The 19,092-nt window shown below is 43.2% G+C and overlaps 1 protein-coding gene and 1 long non-coding RNA gene across 2 annotated transcripts in view; one reads left to right on the top strand and one right to left on the bottom strand.

Moving 5' to 3' along the window:
* The window catches only part of LOC141777766 (uncharacterized), a 404,619-nt gene that overhangs the window by 350,766 nt on the left and 34,761 nt on the right, over positions 1-19,092 (bottom strand). The gene's annotated exons all lie outside the window — the stretch shown is intronic.
* On the top strand, positions 9,336-18,260 carry LOC141777761 (Krueppel-like factor 6). The gene is made up of 4 exons (XM_074652306.1): positions 9,336-9,696; positions 12,376-12,940; positions 14,143-14,266; positions 15,759-18,260. Exons 1-4 carry the CDS (start codon positions 9,595-9,597, stop codon positions 15,808-15,810), a joined length of 843 nt encoding a protein of 280 aa, XP_074508407.1. The 5' UTR covers positions 9,336-9,594; the 3' UTR covers positions 15,811-18,260.

The raw sequence follows: 19,092 nt of genomic DNA, 5'->3' as shown, positions 1-19,092 counted from the left end.
GTTCACTGTCTTATTCCAAGATGGTGAATTGTTCAATTTCACCTTACTTCTGTAGAGGTACATATATTAAAAAAACACAACCACAATTAAAAACATAAACTAAAAGCATATCAAATAATAGGAAGATTATGTCCAGTCAAATGAAACCAAGCACTTAAAAGCTCTGTACTTGACAGTCACATTGGCTCAGGGATCAAACTTGTGACCCTCTTTACTGTTCTCTGTTACCCTTTGGTCACCCTGCTGCTCTGTCATATCTTCAACAGGACTTCAGTATTCAGTGTAGAGAGGGTTTTTCCCCGTGGACCAAACCAGAGAAATTCAGCAGATTAACTCGCTTCATGGTTTATCGGTCAAGTTAAAGTAGAGGCCTCTGTTTCCACGGAGCAGCTGGTCATGAGACGGAGATGACTCACAGTCAGCTGTGACCCTCCTAAGCGTCGTTCACTCGGGCCACCGTCAATCATTCCAGTAAATCTGATCACAAGTAGAGGAGATTGGAATAAGTGCATCCGTGCATAGTTTTGTGCTCAGGAAAACACATCCTTTTACAGTAAATGCATGCATGATTGCATATACACTTGTACTAGAGCACTACAGGAAGAGCAGCTGTATAAAAAGATCTTCTATTAGGGCAACATGGGAGTCAAACACTGGAGTATTTGATGCTAAAGTTGTAGTTATATTAGGGCTGTCAATTGATTAAAATATTTAATCGCAATTAGTCGCATGATTGTCCATAGTTAATCCGGATTAATTGCAAATTAATTGCAATTTTTTTATCTGTTCAAAATGTACGTTAAAGGGAGATTTGTCAAGCATTTAATACTCTTATCAACATGGGAGTGGGCAAAATACTTGCTTTATGCAAATGAATGTATATATATTTATTATTGGAAATAGATTAACAACACAAAACAATGACAAATATTGTCCAGAAACCCTCACAGGTACTGCATTTAGCATAAAACAATATGCTCAAATCATAACATGGCAAACTGCAGCCCAACAGGCAACAACAGCTGTCAGTGTGTCAGTGTGCTGATTTGACTATGACTTGAACAAAACTGCATGTGATTATCATAAAGTGGGCATGTCTGTAAAGGGGAGACTTGTGGGTACCCATAGAACCCATTTACATTCAAACATCTGGAGGTCAGAGGTCAAGGGACCCCTTTGAAAATGTCCATGCTAGTTTTTCCTCACCAAAATTTAGTGTAAGTTTGGAGCGTTATTTAGCCTCCTTCACGACAAGCTAGTATGACATGGTTGGTACCGATGGGTTCATTAGGTTTTTCTAGTTTCATATGATACCAGTATCTTCAATCTAGCTTTAAAACTGAGCCCGCTACAACCTCCAAAAGATTGATTGCGTTAATGCGATAAATAAATTAGTGGCGATAAAATGAATTTGCGTTGACATGTTAACTTTGACAGCCATACCACATATACAATACAGTATAATCAAGTACATAATGGGAGTTTTGGGGTGCGTTGCCGTGTCGTGTTGCAGCAACATGTTTAGCCAATCAAAGTATTGCTTGTTAAATTCTAGTGAAATCAGTCAGTCACAGTTGAACGCCTCAACTTGCGGACTTTGGTGCGTTTTTCATCTGGATTAACACGTAAAGTCATTCCATTATATCAAGTACCATTAAATATGGGGGTTGTGCTAAATTATTCAGAATAATTGAAAGTGAAATTAATCTGCATTGTTCTGTAAGTCCCTCCTGGTTGAACTTCCTCTATGTTCACTTATTTTGATGTTGATTTTAATGTTATATTAATCATCATAAAATGTCTAATATCACCACAAAGTCAAAGAAAGTTCAGCCATGTCTGTTCTGTGCCACTGAGACGTCCATGTTTTAGGACTGCAGAGCACATTTTTGCTGTCGCCCACCAATTCATTACGGCTGCCGGAGGGCACATGTGGCTCAGCCTTTTGTTTCAAGTGGCCATTGGCTGCTCAAAAAGTCATAAGAGGTTGCCAGATGACATCACACAGTAATTAGCACATCAATACATTTGCTACACCACTTCTGTTCTTCCCAAGCTTGTAGCAGCTCAGGAGTGTAAAGCGCCGTCATTCAGATCAACATCAACAGCACCAATTTGTATTCAACTCTGGGACTCCTGATGGTTGGTGAAGTGTTTGAGGCTCTCGCTTGTCGCTTCTCAGAAATGATGTCATGGGCGACACATACAAACACTGCATGTTACGTCACCTAAAAGCTTTCCAAACATGCCGAGCCATACATACTGTATAGGCACTCACATTTACCTGTCTCGCTGTACAGCTCTCATTTCCTCTCTCGCTCTGCTGGATCTCTGCTTTAGTGCTCCCCTGGGACGCTCCAACCCAGCATGCCAACGTTCCAGCAAACGGTTAACATACTGTAGTCAGCTCATCTGAACCTGGGCCCCCATCCTGAGAGGAACAGATGACGTGTTCCTCAGACGGGAGGAAGCAGAGTCATGACTCATCTAATGTATAGTTGATAGATGTGGGAATTGACCTTTCTTTGTGTATATGTCTCGCACGTGGAATTCTGGGTAACTCCTCAAGGCTCTCCCAGAATAGTGTTTCTGTACATGGACTGACTGATTCAGTTGATCAGATCAGTTCAAATCAACTCAATTCATCATAGCATCAAGTCATAACAGAAATTATCTCAAGACGCTTATCATATAGAGCAGGTCTAGACCGTACTCTATAGAACATTTGTCTTAGAGGAGAAACTTCAGAAGGAAAGAGTGAATTGGAAGATGACCATATTGATCTGGTACAAAAGTTGTGCATCATATGGTGTACAGCGGACCCACCATATATGACGGCAAAATTGGTTTATAGCACAACACTACAAAGATGTGTTGTCAACATGATCTCATGTGAAGGCGTATCAATAGCACGCCACTTTTAAGGACGTTTTGCATGTCATGTAACACATTTTAAGCTTTTTGCGTGCCGTTTTCATTCCCAACTCGTCTAGTATGGTCAAAGGTTTAAACACGTGGTTAATGTTGAGAATTCAAACAAAACTACTTGGTTATTTTTAGGAAATGATCATGGCTTGGCTTCAAATGTGGACTTTTGTTATGTTAATTAAGTTACGTACGCAAATAAGTCACCAACACCGGTCTCCTGGGTGAAAGTCCTCTTTTTTGTTCGGCGTGGTATCACCCATCTACGCCGATCTCCTCCCTACGTGGACTTTCTCGCTCTTTATAATTCGGCACCTTACTTCCAGAGCACTTGATCTGAGCGTCTATTGCAGCAGACGTTAAATAACACGCAAAAAATATTTTAAAAAATGCATAGCGATGACATGCAAAATGACTCAAGAAATTGGCATACTATTCATACGCATATTTGGTGAGACCAGGCTAGTGTTGTACATTATCAGGCTATGCTTTTCATGTCTCAAAATAAGTTTTTCTTCCTTTCTGATTGTGCAACAATTGGAGTTTAGTTACTGTGCAATCGCTAATAGCCAAAGTAATTGTTTTTATATCTTTTGTGTTTGTGCTAGAGAGCGACAATCATGGCGAGCAGAGGAACATATTGCTGAGCCCTTCTCCCACTTGCCATGTTGTCTTCACTATCAACTATCACACTGGAAACTTGTAGGAGAAAACACAAGCAGTCCAACAGACCAATCACAGCTCTTGTGGTCTTCACATGCAGTGTTGGAATACTAAATGATTGGTTATTAATGGTTTTGGGCTACTTTTTTGTTTATGTTTTCCAAAGAATCTGCCCCTCCTCTTCTAAAATGACTATAGACCTATTATTGACATCGACAGGGCACTGAGTTCAACAGGCTCAGCGCACAGTGACTGACAGACGATGACAGACCAAATGACATTTAGGTCTATTTACAACAGATGTCGGATGAAAAACAAAAATATCCACAATAACGAAATGGCTTATTTTTATGACGGTTGGGCACGTTTGTGGCTCAGTCAAATCTGGCAACACATCAACTATGGTGTAGCCTACAGCACAGCTACAGCAACTACATATGTGGGCTCAAGTTATACGCTGTAAAGCGAGTAGAAATTATCACTATTTTATGATGCCTAATTTAACCAAACCCCTTTAAAACAAATGTGGGTAAACTCTTCTCTTTATTTGGTTATGCTTTGAATATTGCTTTTGTCATGGGCACCAAAGCTTCTTTTTTTTTCAAGCAAACATTCAAACATCACTTCAGATCTTTGCAGATTCCCCTTACAGTTATTACTCATCCAGGGAAAGTGGATTGAGTCTGCTTACTCGTGTTCGGCTCTGAGCTTCACGTTCCCTCAGTTCGTCCAGAATAACTGCCTCGTACTGTTGGACTGTTGGGAATTGAAAACCTTGTTCAAAAGAGGGCAGGTGCTGAAGAACGTGTCTCATTCAGCTTCCTCTGGAATTAAAGCAGCATTCCCTTCATATGTTTGCTCCTCTAAACTCTGCAGGAATCCATTCCCTTTAATGGCCAAGGTCTTATGATTCTGATTCATCTGCAGTGCATCAAAACCCAAGATCACTAAGACATGTGATGTAATGAACCAATTACATTAACTCTGCTTGTTTTTGTGCAGCAGAGTCACTCCACAGACCGTTGCTCATTGTGCCCGCTCTAGTCTTTTACATACTGTACTTTTCTTCACTCTGAATATCTTTGCATTCTGATTAGATCCAAGTGACAGGCAGTTGGGGTGCCACACGCTGAATATGTTAGCAAAATCAACTCTCTCTTGCATCCAAATGGTACAAAACGGGACACATTTACGAGACGATCAATCAAAAGCGTATAGACACAACAACATGCACAGCTTCTAACTCGTTATTATGCTTTCTGACTATTCTTTCCAAATGGCGACAACAAAACTTTTTTAGCCTAATTGCAACAGTGGATTTCTAATCAGGCACCAGACACTGTTTGCAAATTAAGAAGTGGCCATTATCTGCTGTACAAAGAATTTTAGGACAGCTAATTAAATGTGAGTGACCATTTTTTGGCATGGTCTCCAAATGCAGGATTTTAAACTGTGTGTGTTGGATGACAAACAGCAAGGGTTTGTTTTCTCTGCTTGATCCCTGATATTTTTTTGTGGTAACACTTTTACAAAAGGACTCTGACTGTGAGGCCTATCTGTGTCTTGGGCTGGCTAATTATGTCGTTTTCAGCTGTGGTATAAATACTTAAGTTCTGGATGCTACGCAAAGATATGGTGCATCATCTAATTAAATGTATATCTACAGGATACCTTAATAAATAAAAGTATAAGCATATAAATGTTTAGTAATATATGATAACTTATTGTGTTCTGTCCCCTTGTTATGTATGTGTTATTCCTTTATGTTGTTAAATGAATGTTTCTGCACCAATATCCTTTTTTTAACTATAGGCAAAAAAGCATTTAATCACAAACACACATTATCAAGTAGACAAAGCCATCACTCATACAGTGTACAATACAGCGCATGAGACATATACAAATAAACAAACAAGGCCTGACCAGAACAGAGCAGCGTGCTCATCTGTTTTCTGTTTATGCTTATTGTGTTGTTGCTATGGATTCCTCCTGTCACAGACCAGCATCCCACATGCATTGCCACCAGTCATTGCTTCATGGCAACTGCACTGATTCTATACAGTCATATGACTCATGCTATCTTTGCATCAGTCAGAAGGATTTCTACTACCATGAACAAGAAGTGTGCAGGAATTTGATTTGATGGCACTAAATACAGAGTTTGACCGAGCACAAAGGAGTTTTTAGTGATGACAGAACAAAAGTGTCACTTTAGAAATATTAGCTGGTGAGTGTGCTGCATTCTTGAGGTGACAGTGGTGCAGAAACATAGACGGGAGTTTTGAATCAGAAACTCTGCTGTAGTAACAATGAATGGGAGTCAAGAGTAAATGTTATAGCATATATATCATGACTTAAAGGGACTGTTTGTAACTTCTTAAACATATAAATCATTGCGGGTCGGTGTCCCATGCGCGCTTGCGTGTGGCTACGCTGTTCAGACTCAGACTCCAACACAAACTACACGGAAGCACCAAAACCACAAAGTTCTATCTAGTGAAGCCCGTCTGTTAAACAGTGTTGGCCGCGGTCGGAGGACGCGGGGGAGATCGTAGCTTTGGTCTCCAGGACCGGAGTCTCTGCTGTACTCTGCTCCTCTGCCTGCTCGCCTTCACTCACACTCGCTCAGCTTGCTCCACATCTCACGTGCATGCGTGCACACTCCACACTGCAGAAGAGTTAGTTTAGCTCTGAGAATATCTAGTGAATGTACAGTGGACTTTTGTCCAGAAATAACTGCTGCAGCTCCTCCAGACCAACAGAGGTTTCCCGTGTCTTGTGAAGTGATGGGGCTCCGCAGAGAGAAACGTTATCGTCTCCGACCAAAACTCCGGTGTCTCCCCTGTTCCCTCCGACCGCGGTCAGGAGGCTGAGGCAGGAAGCGCCAACACTAGGATCAGCATTGATTCATGGAGAGACCTTCGTCTGGTCAGCTAACATTACTGCCAAGCAGATGAAATATAGACTGACATTGTGCTTTTAGCTGACGTGTGTCGCCTCACTGTTTTGAGCGATGCTCGTTCATGTCTATGTAGAGCGAGCACAAGCGCGAGCAACAGGACGCTGACTTTCGTTGACTTAACGGCCACAGGTGTCGCTGTTAACAAGCAATTTCTGATTCTTACAAACAGTCCCTTTAATGCTTGTCATTGGTGTCACCAGGTCAGATTCCGCGCATCAGGCAAAATCATGCAGTTTCACCAGATACCCCTTCAGCTCAGACTCTATCAGGGCCTCCAGCAGCGACCAGCCCGGCGCTGACAGAACCAGACCCGGCTTCGCTGTAGCCTTCTACCTGCAGTCGGAGCTCCGGTGGGAGGTAGAGAGCTCCACACCTGGCAGTAGTGGCACCTTCTCCGGCCAGGAGCAGAGCTTCGCCTCACCGCTCCGCCGGTCCCCGCTGCATTGGACCCAACACCGACACCACGGAGCTGGAGGCCCAGGCCGTATTGCTGGACCTGTTGGAAGGAAGGGAGGCACGGGAGAACCAGAACCAGGACTGAGCAGGGCAGACTGATAGACCCTGTTGCAGTAAAATGATATGTTTTCTAAAGGGAGTCTGGTGCTCGGAAACACTACTGCTTCTGTCCACAGCCGCCAAAAATCAACACCAAGTAAAACATTTCTTGTAGCAGCTTTAAGAGTTAAGTTAATGCCCTGATCAGTCCCCAAAAACCTGTTGCATTTCACTAACTGCATATTGCATATAAAAAAGAAGTATTAAATACTGAAGTTACAGTGTGTGCATTGATATAAATACTCTATTGTCCTCTACACTGCTTATAAGGTCAACAATGAATCACCGATGCTTTAGGGAAGCATGACTCTTCCCTTCTATTACTTATCATCTGTGTCACAACAGAGACCTGTCCATGTGCTGTCTGTCCCCGAACCCCATAGACTCATGACAAAATGTGATGCTGCTGAGTGCTGCAAATGTGCCCACAGCCGAGATCTCAACAAAAGAGACGCCGTTGTGGAGGCGCTCGACCGGGCCGATGGGTCAAACAATGGTGCTCTGTTCCAAATATGTTGTTTGTCACATCGCCTGCCTTTAACTCGTCAATGCCGCTGTTGTTCCGCTCAATTTCAACTTTATCCCACATCTTATGCAACTGGATACATGTCGTTTTACTCACATGTACTGTATGTTATAGGCGTTAGCTCAGCATTAGTCACAGTGATTTCACTGATGGAGATTAAATAACATGCTGAAAAAGTGGCCACTGACAGAGAGCACAAATTCAAACTAATTAAAGTGTTGTTTGTCATATTAACTGAAGGAAAGTAGGCAATTTAACTCCTCACTTAACAAAATAAAAGCCTCATTCTGTATTTTAGAGCCCTGGAATAATGAACTATTGAGGTTTTATGACATGACATTTTATAAATGAAGTTTTTTATGCGAACAACGTGATAAAGCCTGAGGCAGAGCACATATCGAGGACATAAATCTATCCATATATCAACATGTAAAGGCCTATTACCTCTAATTAATATGTATGCTTCTTTGATCAGGGGTGATGTGATTGGGCCACTGATGATTATCTATATTCAAAGGAGGGGAAAAAAAGCAAATACATTTCTGCAAGAGTGCTATTTATAACATGTCATTCCAGAACTGTGGGATACATATATTGGGATATTATATATTAGAAACTTTCACCGTGCACCATGGGGTGGCCCGCGCTTTCATATACCTCTTCTTCTTTCCTGCTTCTAGAGGAAACGAGTAAACCGGTGATGTGGTTTTTCTCATAATTGAGAATAGCAAACACACTTTGGTGCAAGAGAAGTATAAGCTATTTTGTAGAAAGAGAGAGAGAGAGAGTGAGAGAGAGAGCCACAGGTGATTGAGATTAAAACACGCACACGCACACACACGCACACGCATGTGCACATTATCTCCAGCAGAAGCAAACCTGTCCCTCGTGATGTGCCTCAAGCTGCTGCCACTATACAATAATAACCCGCACAGCATTTTTGTGAATAATCATCTTTATGGCAACTCCAAATATAATTGAATAGTTTATTAAACTGTCTCCACTGTCACAGGGAGACTCATAATAATCCTCATGGATCTCTGGACGGCCATGAAAAGAAGAGAAGTCTGTCTGATTTCATAGACTACAGAAATTGATCAGATCTTTTTGACGATCCCCCTGAGTTTGCAGACACATTCCGAATATTACTACTGGCTGCTTTGCGCTCTGCAGACAGAGACAGGGAGAAATACTGAACCAATGTGAATCTCTCTTTGCAGAATTTCCTCTTTGCATTAGAGTCGTCACAAGAGAAGAGACGTCCGTGAGTGTATGTGTGATGAAATAAGAACAAGAGAAGTGCGTCTATTTGGAGCCGCCAGCAGCAGCCAGCAGCCAGCGCTTCCTTCGCGGCTGCCGCGCCGCTGCTCCGGAGAAGCTGAGGCGCACACACTTGATTCAGTAGAAAAGTCGACTTCCTCGTTTTGGTACGAGAGGACTCCGGGTTATATACCGCTCTAAAAATAGCTCGGATCTAGCCCAATGGGAGCCGGAGACGCTCCGGAGCGCGCACCAACCACACCAGACAGGATGAGTCTGCTCTGGCTCCTCATTGGCTCGGGGTGGTCTGGTAGGCGGCTGGTGATTGGCCGGGTCTGGTCTGGTAGGCGGGTGGTGATTGGCCATTGGCAGACGTGCCGTAACGTAATGTAATGACATGGGGGTGGGTTTGTGTGTGATTTTGAATCGGGGGGGAAGTTTCCAGTGCGCTGACGGACTTTTGGAGAGTTCAGTGTTCAGTGTTGTGCGCTCTCGGTGCGTCACACGCTCAAACAGCTCCAGTGGAAGCGCACGACTGCAGACTTCATCATACAATATAGCGAATAGAGCCCACGATTCTCTCTCTCGCTCTCTCTCGCTCTCTCTCTCTCGCTCTCTCTCTCTCTCTGAACACAACAAGCTTCGGGTTTTTTTCTGCAAAGCTTGAATTCGCTTCTACTTGTGGCTGCATCCTAGGAGTGAAATGGATGTCATCCCTATGTGCAGCATCTTCCAGGAGCTCCAGATTGTGCACGACACCGGATACTTTTCAGCTTTACCATCTCTGGAAGAGTACTGGCAGCAGGTAAACGACTCATTCCCACTCTAAAACTCCAAACACGCAGCTTTAATGACGGATCGTCCAGAATGTGCGTAATTTCAGGAGAACTTGCTTCCATTGACAGCTGCGTGCGTGATGTCAAAAGTTGTTTACGTGCAGCTCTCCACTTTTGATTTAGTACAACAGTTAATGTTAAAAGTCGCTTTGCGTGTTTTGTTTTAGGGGAAGTGATGCAAGTTCCCTTAATGACACATCTCTTTGACATTCCTATGAAATGTCCACATGCTCTTTATGGTGCGCCTGTGGCACAACATAGAGACTTTTAGGTACCTGTTCTACTTTATGTGGTTATTTTTTGATTTCTTTAAACATGACTATAATATTCCTATGAAACATTTGGAAGTGACATCATGTTTTTGCATTCTTAGAGATGTGTTTCTGGTGACTGTTGAAAATATTGCTGCAGATATTGTCGGCTCATGTGTGCAGGTTGTAGACGCACATCGGCGTGTGATAGAATAAAAACACGCCGTGTTGCAGATTCAGCGACGGAGTAGCGAGCCGTGCGTCTTTACGCGTATCCTCCTCCTCTCATTCCTCTCTCTCCCTCTCTCTCTCTCTGTCTCTCTCTCTCTCGCTCTTGCGCTCTGTCACACACACACACACACACACACACACACACACACACACACAGATGAGAGAGTGACAGACTGACAGAGAGAGAGAGAGACTGATTTCTATTCCAATTTGGCTCGCCAAAGCGGCCCCTGGATGACAGACAGACAGAACAGTGGAGTTTTCTACTGGAAACGAGGGGAGGGCGAGAGTGTCTTCTTGTTCGGGTTGGGAAATGAAATGAAATGAATTGGCAACACGCTTCAGTCTTCTTCCATCTCTCCGTCTATCACATCTCTTCGGGCTCCGGGCCAAGTCGCCCTCCCAGGCATTTAAAGCTCGTCTGGGATTCATCCAACACTGCTGACAACAAGCATTTGCCTTGAACGCTCTCTCTCTCTCTCTCTCTCTCTCTCTCTCTCTCTCTCTCTCTCTCTCTCTCTCTCTCTCTCTCTCTCTCATATTACCAACGATGTTCCCATAATATTCCCGTTTTAGACATAAAGTGTGCTTGTGATAAGTTGTAGTGACCTTTACAATCTGGGTAAAAACCTGATTTATTGACACCCTAACATGATTTATGGACGCTTTTAATCCATTATGATATTGCTATATGAATAATACTGTTGATGCTTCTCCTTCTCGTTATTTTAATGAAACCTTTCTATAAAATGCATCAAGGTTACTTCTGAGTCTGCACACTTTTTAAAAGAAAGATAATCCGGTGATGTAGCTGCTCAATGTTTGCATGTGGCTCTGAGCTGAGAGCAGCCAAAGAGGGATATTCCTCCTATCACTAGGGCTGTCCTCCACCAAAGAAATTCTTAGTCGACTAACACTCTTAGGATTTTGTCAACTAATAGATTAGTTGATTTCATGAGTGTCTCCACAAAATCACACAAAAGCACAAATTCAGATCTTGTGTTTACCAGAGATGTGCTCATGAGTTTCTTGGTATTAAGTCATTCAGCATGAAAAAAAGCATATCAATCTACTAAAGAAATCTTAGTCAACTAAGACCAAAACGACCAATTAGTCCGAATCGACTAAGAGGTCGCAGCACTACCTCTCAGAGAGTCACATTTTAATATTTTAGAGGCCTGGAGAGCACAAACTCTCTGGTATTTCACTTTAAAATAAGGTTAAATAAGAAAAGTATAGTATGAAGTACAATATTGTGTAGGAAAATGTTTGTTCTTCTTACTTGTTAATCATCTTGCAACCCTTTAGATGTAGCTATCGTGTGTCCTCAAGCTGGGGAGTACCACTGGTCTGCTCAGTTGTATTATAATGCAATCTGGCTGTAAATTGTGATCTGCTTCATTAGGAGACTGCACAGGCCTGTTAGTGGCCCTTGTTTCTGGCCTGTTCTCGCCGACTACAGTGGGTTGAGGAAGTGCTCTCTCACTTCCTTTTCACAGAAAACAAGCCCACAATCCACAGCGGCTCTTGCAGTATTCATGCCAGGCTTTTTATGGACCCCCGTGAACCAGACCTCCCTCCTCTCGGTCCCTGGTGTGCTATGTTATTTCTAGCGATGCCTCCAAATGCATTATTAAATCCACATTATGTTGAATAATTGATCGATTTAAAAGATCTACAAGCACTTCCCTAACCCAATGGGGGGGCTCTGTAGCATATGTAAATTTCATGACCGACCTCCAACGCACCCGCGCGCACGCACACCCACAACCATGCAAGCGTTCGCGGGTAAGAGCACCTTGTTCTTGCATGCTCTCAGAAGGAAATGTGGTGCTTGTAATCTTCCCTGATATGGCCTCAGAGGGCACCCTTGGAACGTACTTGACTATCCTCTGCATAGGACATTGTGTCTTGCCTCGTTCCTGCAGGCAGGAAGGAAGCAGGGCCAGTGGTGTTACGGTGTCACAGCATTTCCCCCTCCTGCTGCTGCTGCTGCTAAGAATAAACCGTGTAGAGAAGAACACCAGAGTTTGTGTTTCCCCGTGAAAATAAATCAGCTATTTTTGGTGTTTTAGGGACTTTCCTGTTGAAGAGAAGCGTTGTGTTATGGGCCTCGGGCTCTGTGCAACCGTGAACTCACTGCTATCTCGTCTTCCCCCCACACAGACATGCCTCGAGCTGGAGCGGTACCTCCAGAGCGAGCCCTACGTCTCGGCCACGGACCTCAAATTTGAGAGCCAGGAGGACCTGTGGAGCAAGCTGATGCTCGCCTGCGGGGACAAGTCGAAGGAGTCGGACCCAAAGATCCCCCACATCAAGGAGGAGGAAGACAATCAGGACAGCCGGCACCTCGACGCCGGCGGCTTTAACTCCGACGCCAGCAGCGAGGCCTCGGACAGCTCCGAGGAGCTCTCCCCGACCCTCGACTTCTCCTCCAGCCCTTCGACTGACATTATGGGAGACGGCGGCGAAGACCTGGGCTCCGCCATCATCAGCACGCCGCCGTCCTCACCTGAGCTGGGCAAGGAGGGCTCTGTTGGCCAGGTGTGGAGTGGCATACAGACTGTGCTGCACTCACCTGGGAAAATAAGGACTGGGGAGAGGTCGGGGGTGACCAGCGGGGAGGCGTCGCCTGACGGCAGGAGGCGGGTGCACAGGTGTCACTTCAACGGATGCAGGAAGGTGTACACCAAGAGCTCGCACCTTAAAGCACACCAGCGCACGCACACAGGTAAAGATGCTTGATAGTGAGGTGTTTTTAACGCTGCCATGTAAATATCCTGGGGGGGGGGGCGAGGAGGGGGATACTGACCCGACAGGTTATGACATCAGGGTTTGAAACCTTTTAATCAACTATTAATCTCTTACTCTTAAAAACTTAATCCCCATCTGAAGAGGGGAAACCTCCGGAAGGTGCGAGTGAAACAACCTTTGGTGTTGATTCCTTGCTCCAAGTGCTGAAAACGCTCTCACATACTTTGAATAGTTTGTCAGGAGGAATGCCCTCAACTGTGACCTAATTCACACAGAGGAACGTGACTTCATGCAGGGGGGAAGGGAGACGAAAGGACGGGAGGGGAGGGATGTTCTTTTGTGGCCGAGCAGCTCCCAGAGGATGTGGATCCTGAAAACAAATCAACAGTTCTCAGATTTCACCATGGGAAAACACTCAGAACCTCACCCGTTAGCATTCACAGTAAAAAAAAAAAAATTATGGGAATCTGACATTTGCAGTGTTTTGTCCAGGGTTCAAATGTGAGCAGTTTCCCCCAGTCACCTTTGACCTCTGCCAGGCGGTTTACAGCTGTGCCGCCCATTAGTGGAAGAAGTCACATTCCTAGCATCCTTCACTGACCATGTTAGCCACATGGTTAATGGCATTCAGGACCATTAAGAACTGGCTCTATTTTTTCCTGCAGCTCGCCCCCCCATTACATAAGCCGTCTACTCGAGCAGCTCCTTAAAGCTGCATACCTCAGCTCTCAAGACCCACAAGCCACGAGGTTATTTTTCTCTTCAATTTACAGTAGTCAGCTCAATCTGCTTAGCGCCAACTTGTACAGGCTCTCTGAAATCAGCATTGTAAATAAAACCCCTCGGATAAGTCAGAACTGTAAATATTGGCTACTTATTGAATTTCAAACTGTCAGATATTCTGACGTTTTGATTGATAGCTCAAAATCACTACAATTATGGTATTTGTCAGAGGGCAAATAATCAAAGAGAAACAGAGATGATCTTCAGTGGTTAAGAAGGTTATTTGACAAAACACTATCATGTCTATAAACCTATTGGAGGGTGAACTCTCAACAAACAGGTTTCTGCAGGTTTTTGTGAAGGACAAACATGGTAGTGTCTTTCTAAGATTTAAACAAACATTTTACAAAGAATGCATTTCCTGATAAATGTTATTTTTTTTGCTGATGTTTGCAGGGGAGAAGCCCTACAGGTGTTCATGGGAGGGCTGCGAGTGGCGCTTTGCACGAAGCGATGAACTCACCAGACACTTCAGGAAGCACACTGGAGCAAAGCCATTCAAATGCAGTCACTGCGACAGGTGAGAGCGCTGGAAAGTCAGTAACACCTTTATGATAGTTGACACGTAACCTGGGTGACCTTCAACAAGTGCAAAAAAATCCAGAGGTTTTATTTTGGTGGCAAAAATAATGTCTCTTGAGCAAAGTGCTTGATTTCATGCCTCCTTCAGAGATGTGCAGAGTATTAACTTCCAACCATCACAGTGAAGCTGTAATCCCCCCTCTCTTTACCTTTGGTGCTAAGCACTCATTTACTAACAAAGACCAACTCTTGTGTATGCAAATTGGTTTATCAAAATGACAAGTTAGGTGGAAGGGGTTGAATGAGGGTCAAGGATGGACTGAAGGACTGGGGTCGAGGTCAAGGGGTTGGATGAAAAGAGAGTTGAGTACAAAGGGTCGAATGGGGATCATTGATGAGTGGACTCCAGAAGAAGCGCAGGGAGTGAAACTTCAATGAGAAATTGGAGCTTTATCGTCCTGCAGGTGGTTCTTGTAATGACCGATAGTGTTAGGCATTAGACAAACCTATAAAGGCTGTAACAGGAAACCGGATGAGAGCGAAGCATTGGGCTTTGTGCATGAACCTAATGTCATGTTTATGTCATATCGTACTGACCAAAGAGTAGGACAAACAGTCCAGGTCAGCCTCATAGAAATTTCTGATATCTTATACCCTTTTCCCACCAAAATTAGTGCAAATCCGTTTTTGTTTTTTTTAAACATGGGAAAACCCACTTAAAACAGGTGATAGACTCCTTTCCCATTGCGTGTACGCCGTGCCGTTTCACCAGCCTTTCTATTTTTCTTCTGGTGTGTAAATTTTGACATCACCGGCCTGCACCGGAAGCAGGGCTAGCAAACATTGAAAATGTTACTTCTGTTATTTATTCAGTCGCTCTTTTAAACTTGCTTGGTTGTTTGAACAGTAGAAAGACTAACCAATTACGAGTTTTACTTTGTTTTTGTCGAGTGTGTTTTACGATGCTCAGCGAGGTAAAATTGCTGTTTGCTGTCTGTCTGGAGTCTGGTGGCTTTGAGGAGAGCATATTAACTGCTTGTTCTGTAAATTAAGAAAATTATAATAATTGTCCACATCCCTGTTGATTTTATTTAATATATATTGACTTCAACATGCGTCACATAGCATTGAACCGTAAATTAGCGTGTCCACCCGGGTGTCATGTTTCCATCACTGCCGATCGGAACTGGAGCTGATAAATACCCGTGACTACTGCAGAGTCATTCGTCCGATTGTAACCTTTCCCACAGAAGACAAACACCAGATGTTAGTGGGTTTTTAGTCCAGTGGGAAAGGGACTTTAGATATCTCTTAGTTGGTCGAAAATAACTACCGAGGTGCCAACAAACACTCCATTCTTCTGACACATAACTTTATTTACTGTGGTCTACTGACCGTATATCTGGATATAAGAAAACAATGCAGTTATACGAAAACACTTCAGTTCTTGAATCCAACAGCTAAATCTTCTCTCTGTTTCCCCTCCTCAGGTGTTTCTCCCGTTCCGACCACCTGGCGCTGCACATGAAGAGGCACATCTAAGATGGCCTCCGTGTCGAGATCTCTGATGGATGATTCTGGTTTGATTGTCCTGACCTGTGGGGGGATCAGCGAGGCCGGTGTGTCCTGGCAGCGTTAACAGGGGCACCGCCGCGTTCCAGTCAGTGGAAAAAAGATGAAGCAACGCAGGCTATTATTTGCACCATACTTAGTGCCTCCAACACCTCGCTGTGGAGATTGCTCTTGAAAGGCTTTTACGGAGGAGTGGGGTGGGGGGGGCGGAGGGGGGTGGGGAGAGAGACTTTGAAAAAAAAAAAAAGTAAAAAAACGGGAAAAATCTGGGCTGGAGTAGACGGGAAAAGACTCTTCTGTATGGTGTTCAATGCTTTTTTCCTGGAGGATTATGGGACTCCTGCGGGGGTGCCATTCCTCCAATGACAGTGTGTTTGCCTGTACGCATGGGGGACTGTGAGTGCCTGTGACTGGATGCCTGTGCTGGCTTTACGGAGCGGATGGAGCTTGCATTGTGGAGTTGCGAGTGAATGACATGGAGGAGGGTGATGTTATGAGAGGGGAGGTTTTTTCGGGGGGATATTTGTGGTCTCACTGAGAATGAATGCAAGCAACAAAAAAAAGGGTTCTGTCTGTGCTGTTTGAGTCTATTGGCTGTGGAGGGGATTCGGGGCTTGTTTTACGGAACCGATTTGTGAGAGCGATCGCCCCCTTTCTGCCCGGAGGTGGAACTACAGCTCCCTATTCGAACACATTCGGGGAGGTTGTTTTGTTTAGTGCAGCTATTAAATGTGCAATGTATTACGTAGCCTGTCTCAAAACATACACGCTATAAAGCTCATTTTGTTGTCCATTGTGTAAGCTCTGTATCTTAAAAAAAAAATGAAAAAAAACAACGGTTGTACACAAACAGTTATTGCCATTATAACAGAAGTTGCATGGGATCTGGGGATGTGTTGCTCACCTGTTTGCTTATAGGACAACAAAATTCCATTCGAGAGCAGCTACCTTCATATTACTCAATATCATAGTATTGTACAAAACACATAAGGCAGTCATTTCGTTTTTTTTATCTTCTTGATAAGTTGGGGATACCACTATTGCTTGGCAACTGTCTTGATCATGGGATTTTTGTTTCATTTTCTTCACTTTCGCTCTTCTCCTTTGTTCTACCTGTAAATGCACTGTTGACCTTACTGATGCCTTATGTAAGTGGCCTTGTCCTGTTAAATAGATCTCTCTCTCTCTTTCACACACACACACACACACCAAACGGGGGTTGCGAATGCACTAGTGCGTTATTGAATTGCTTTATAAAGGCTCTGATCCATACAGTCGCACCTTTGCCCTTTTGTCTCGCGACAGACTCCTCTAAACTCCGGAATAATAATGAAAAAAAATGACAGCTTCATAACGACTGCCATTTTTACATATCTGTGCATTCTTTGTTGAACATATCATCAAAACTAAATCCTCAAAAATGACCCCAGTCTGAGACAGAATCTTGGAGCACTTGAAAAAGCAACTCATCTTTTAAAAGGTTTACTACTATGTAGTATAAAGCGGCGTGGATGCACTTCAGATGGACTCTAACTTGCTGTCAAAGGTACAGAGTCTTGGAAATATGTTCTCATATAATGTGGCGTGCTCAGCAGCCAAGGTTGTGACAAATTAGGATTTACTGCAAATAAAACATTGATGCTGGGGCCATTTATATCTGTTGATGTGTCAGAAGCTTACCAGTCTTTAAGGTAAAGGATGTGTCCTTAAGAGTGATGACAACATTCTCAATCATGAGTCTGTATTGATGTTGTATGTTTTGGTAAGTCTCGCCCTCAGGGTGAGTCAGTATCTTTACTCAGCCCTGGTTTAAACAACCCTGTGATCAGACGAAAGGGTACCAAAAACCAGTCTAACCGGTTCAGCCGAGCTGCGCTGCAGGTCTAGAGGTTTCTGTCTGTGTCTGCAGGTGAACTGAGATGAGACCAGGACCAGATCTATGTCTGTACCAACTTCACTATATGCATGTTTTAACTTTAGTTACTGTACATGACTTCAACACACTCCTCTGTGGGTTGATAGAATTCTCTGATCTTTCGAGTTTATTGAAATGCCCTCAGTTTCACAATTGGATAAACTCCATCACAATTTTCCCTATTTCTAGAAAACATTTTAGAGCCACAATGTTTTTTTTCTGTTTTGTTGAAAAGTAAGACAGAAAAGGAACTTATCTGCTTTAAGGGTATGGCTGGTTTAAGTGGTCATAAAACTTGTTTGAGCTGTACAGGTGAACCTGGTCAACATGAAAGAAAGTCCATACACTGAGAAATGTCAAAAATGCAAAGATATGTACATTGTAAACTAAGAGAATTTTGTAAGGAAGCTTCTATTTTGAAAGGGTGTGGGACCAAAAACAAGTGCAGAGTGTTGTTTCTAAAGATGAACCAATAAAGACAAGAGGCTGAAGAATTATTGTAAAATATACACACTCCATTCTCCTTCATTTGCTTCTGTAACATCTTTGTTTTTGATTTGATTTGAGGAAGGTAGAGCAAATGTACGTTTAAAAAGACATCGATTGCGTATACACCTGTGGCCTATCGTCTTTCCAAAAAAAAAAAAACTTTTCAGACGTGAATTGTTCTGGACACTTGAATTGTCATAATTTTGCATTCTGTTGCCCGCTAAGTATTACTTTTTTTTTAATTATTATTATTTGCCATGTGATTTCTTTCTCTCAACTTTTCAAAGACCTGCGAAGACGCCCTATCTTTAGCTATAGAGAATCTTTATTGGATAAACATGGAGATAAAAATATGAGGCTCTATTTTTGTTTGTTTTATGGCATAACAAGATTTTTTCATTTGAAATTGTTTTGTAAAATAGTTTCTGTATGAATGTATTTTTTATTGGAAAATCGATAAAAAGAATTTATTGGATCTACATGTGTTTTTTGTTTTCTTTGTCCTGCAGCTCTCCCATGACGACCAGGAAGTCTCTGTTTATGGGATATTCAGTAGTATTCCCAAAGGAGAAATTAGCTCTGTTACCCCATTCCCCATAGAGGTCAAAGGTCAGGGTCAGCTACAGAACTGCACCATACTGGCAGGGATTCAGCGACTACAACCAGAGCCACGTACTTACAGTATGGTCATGCATCTATGCTATCAATAATAATAGCATTGCCTGGTGTTATTTCATATTTTCTTCTCAAAGCTCTTAAAAAAGATCAAATCCAACAATGTGGTAGTCCATCTCTCAATACTTTCCAACTTCTTTAACGCTGTCTGTGGCTCTCAGCCCCAAGCCCAT

This window comes from Sebastes fasciatus, chromosome 11 (assembly GCF_043250625.1).
Source record: "Sebastes fasciatus isolate fSebFas1 chromosome 11, fSebFas1.pri, whole genome shotgun sequence".
Classification (NCBI taxonomy): Eukaryota; Metazoa; Chordata; class Actinopteri; order Perciformes; family Sebastidae; genus Sebastes; species Sebastes fasciatus.
The sequence above is the reverse complement of the archived record's forward strand: the minus strand, read 5'-3'. Positions and strand labels throughout refer to the sequence as shown.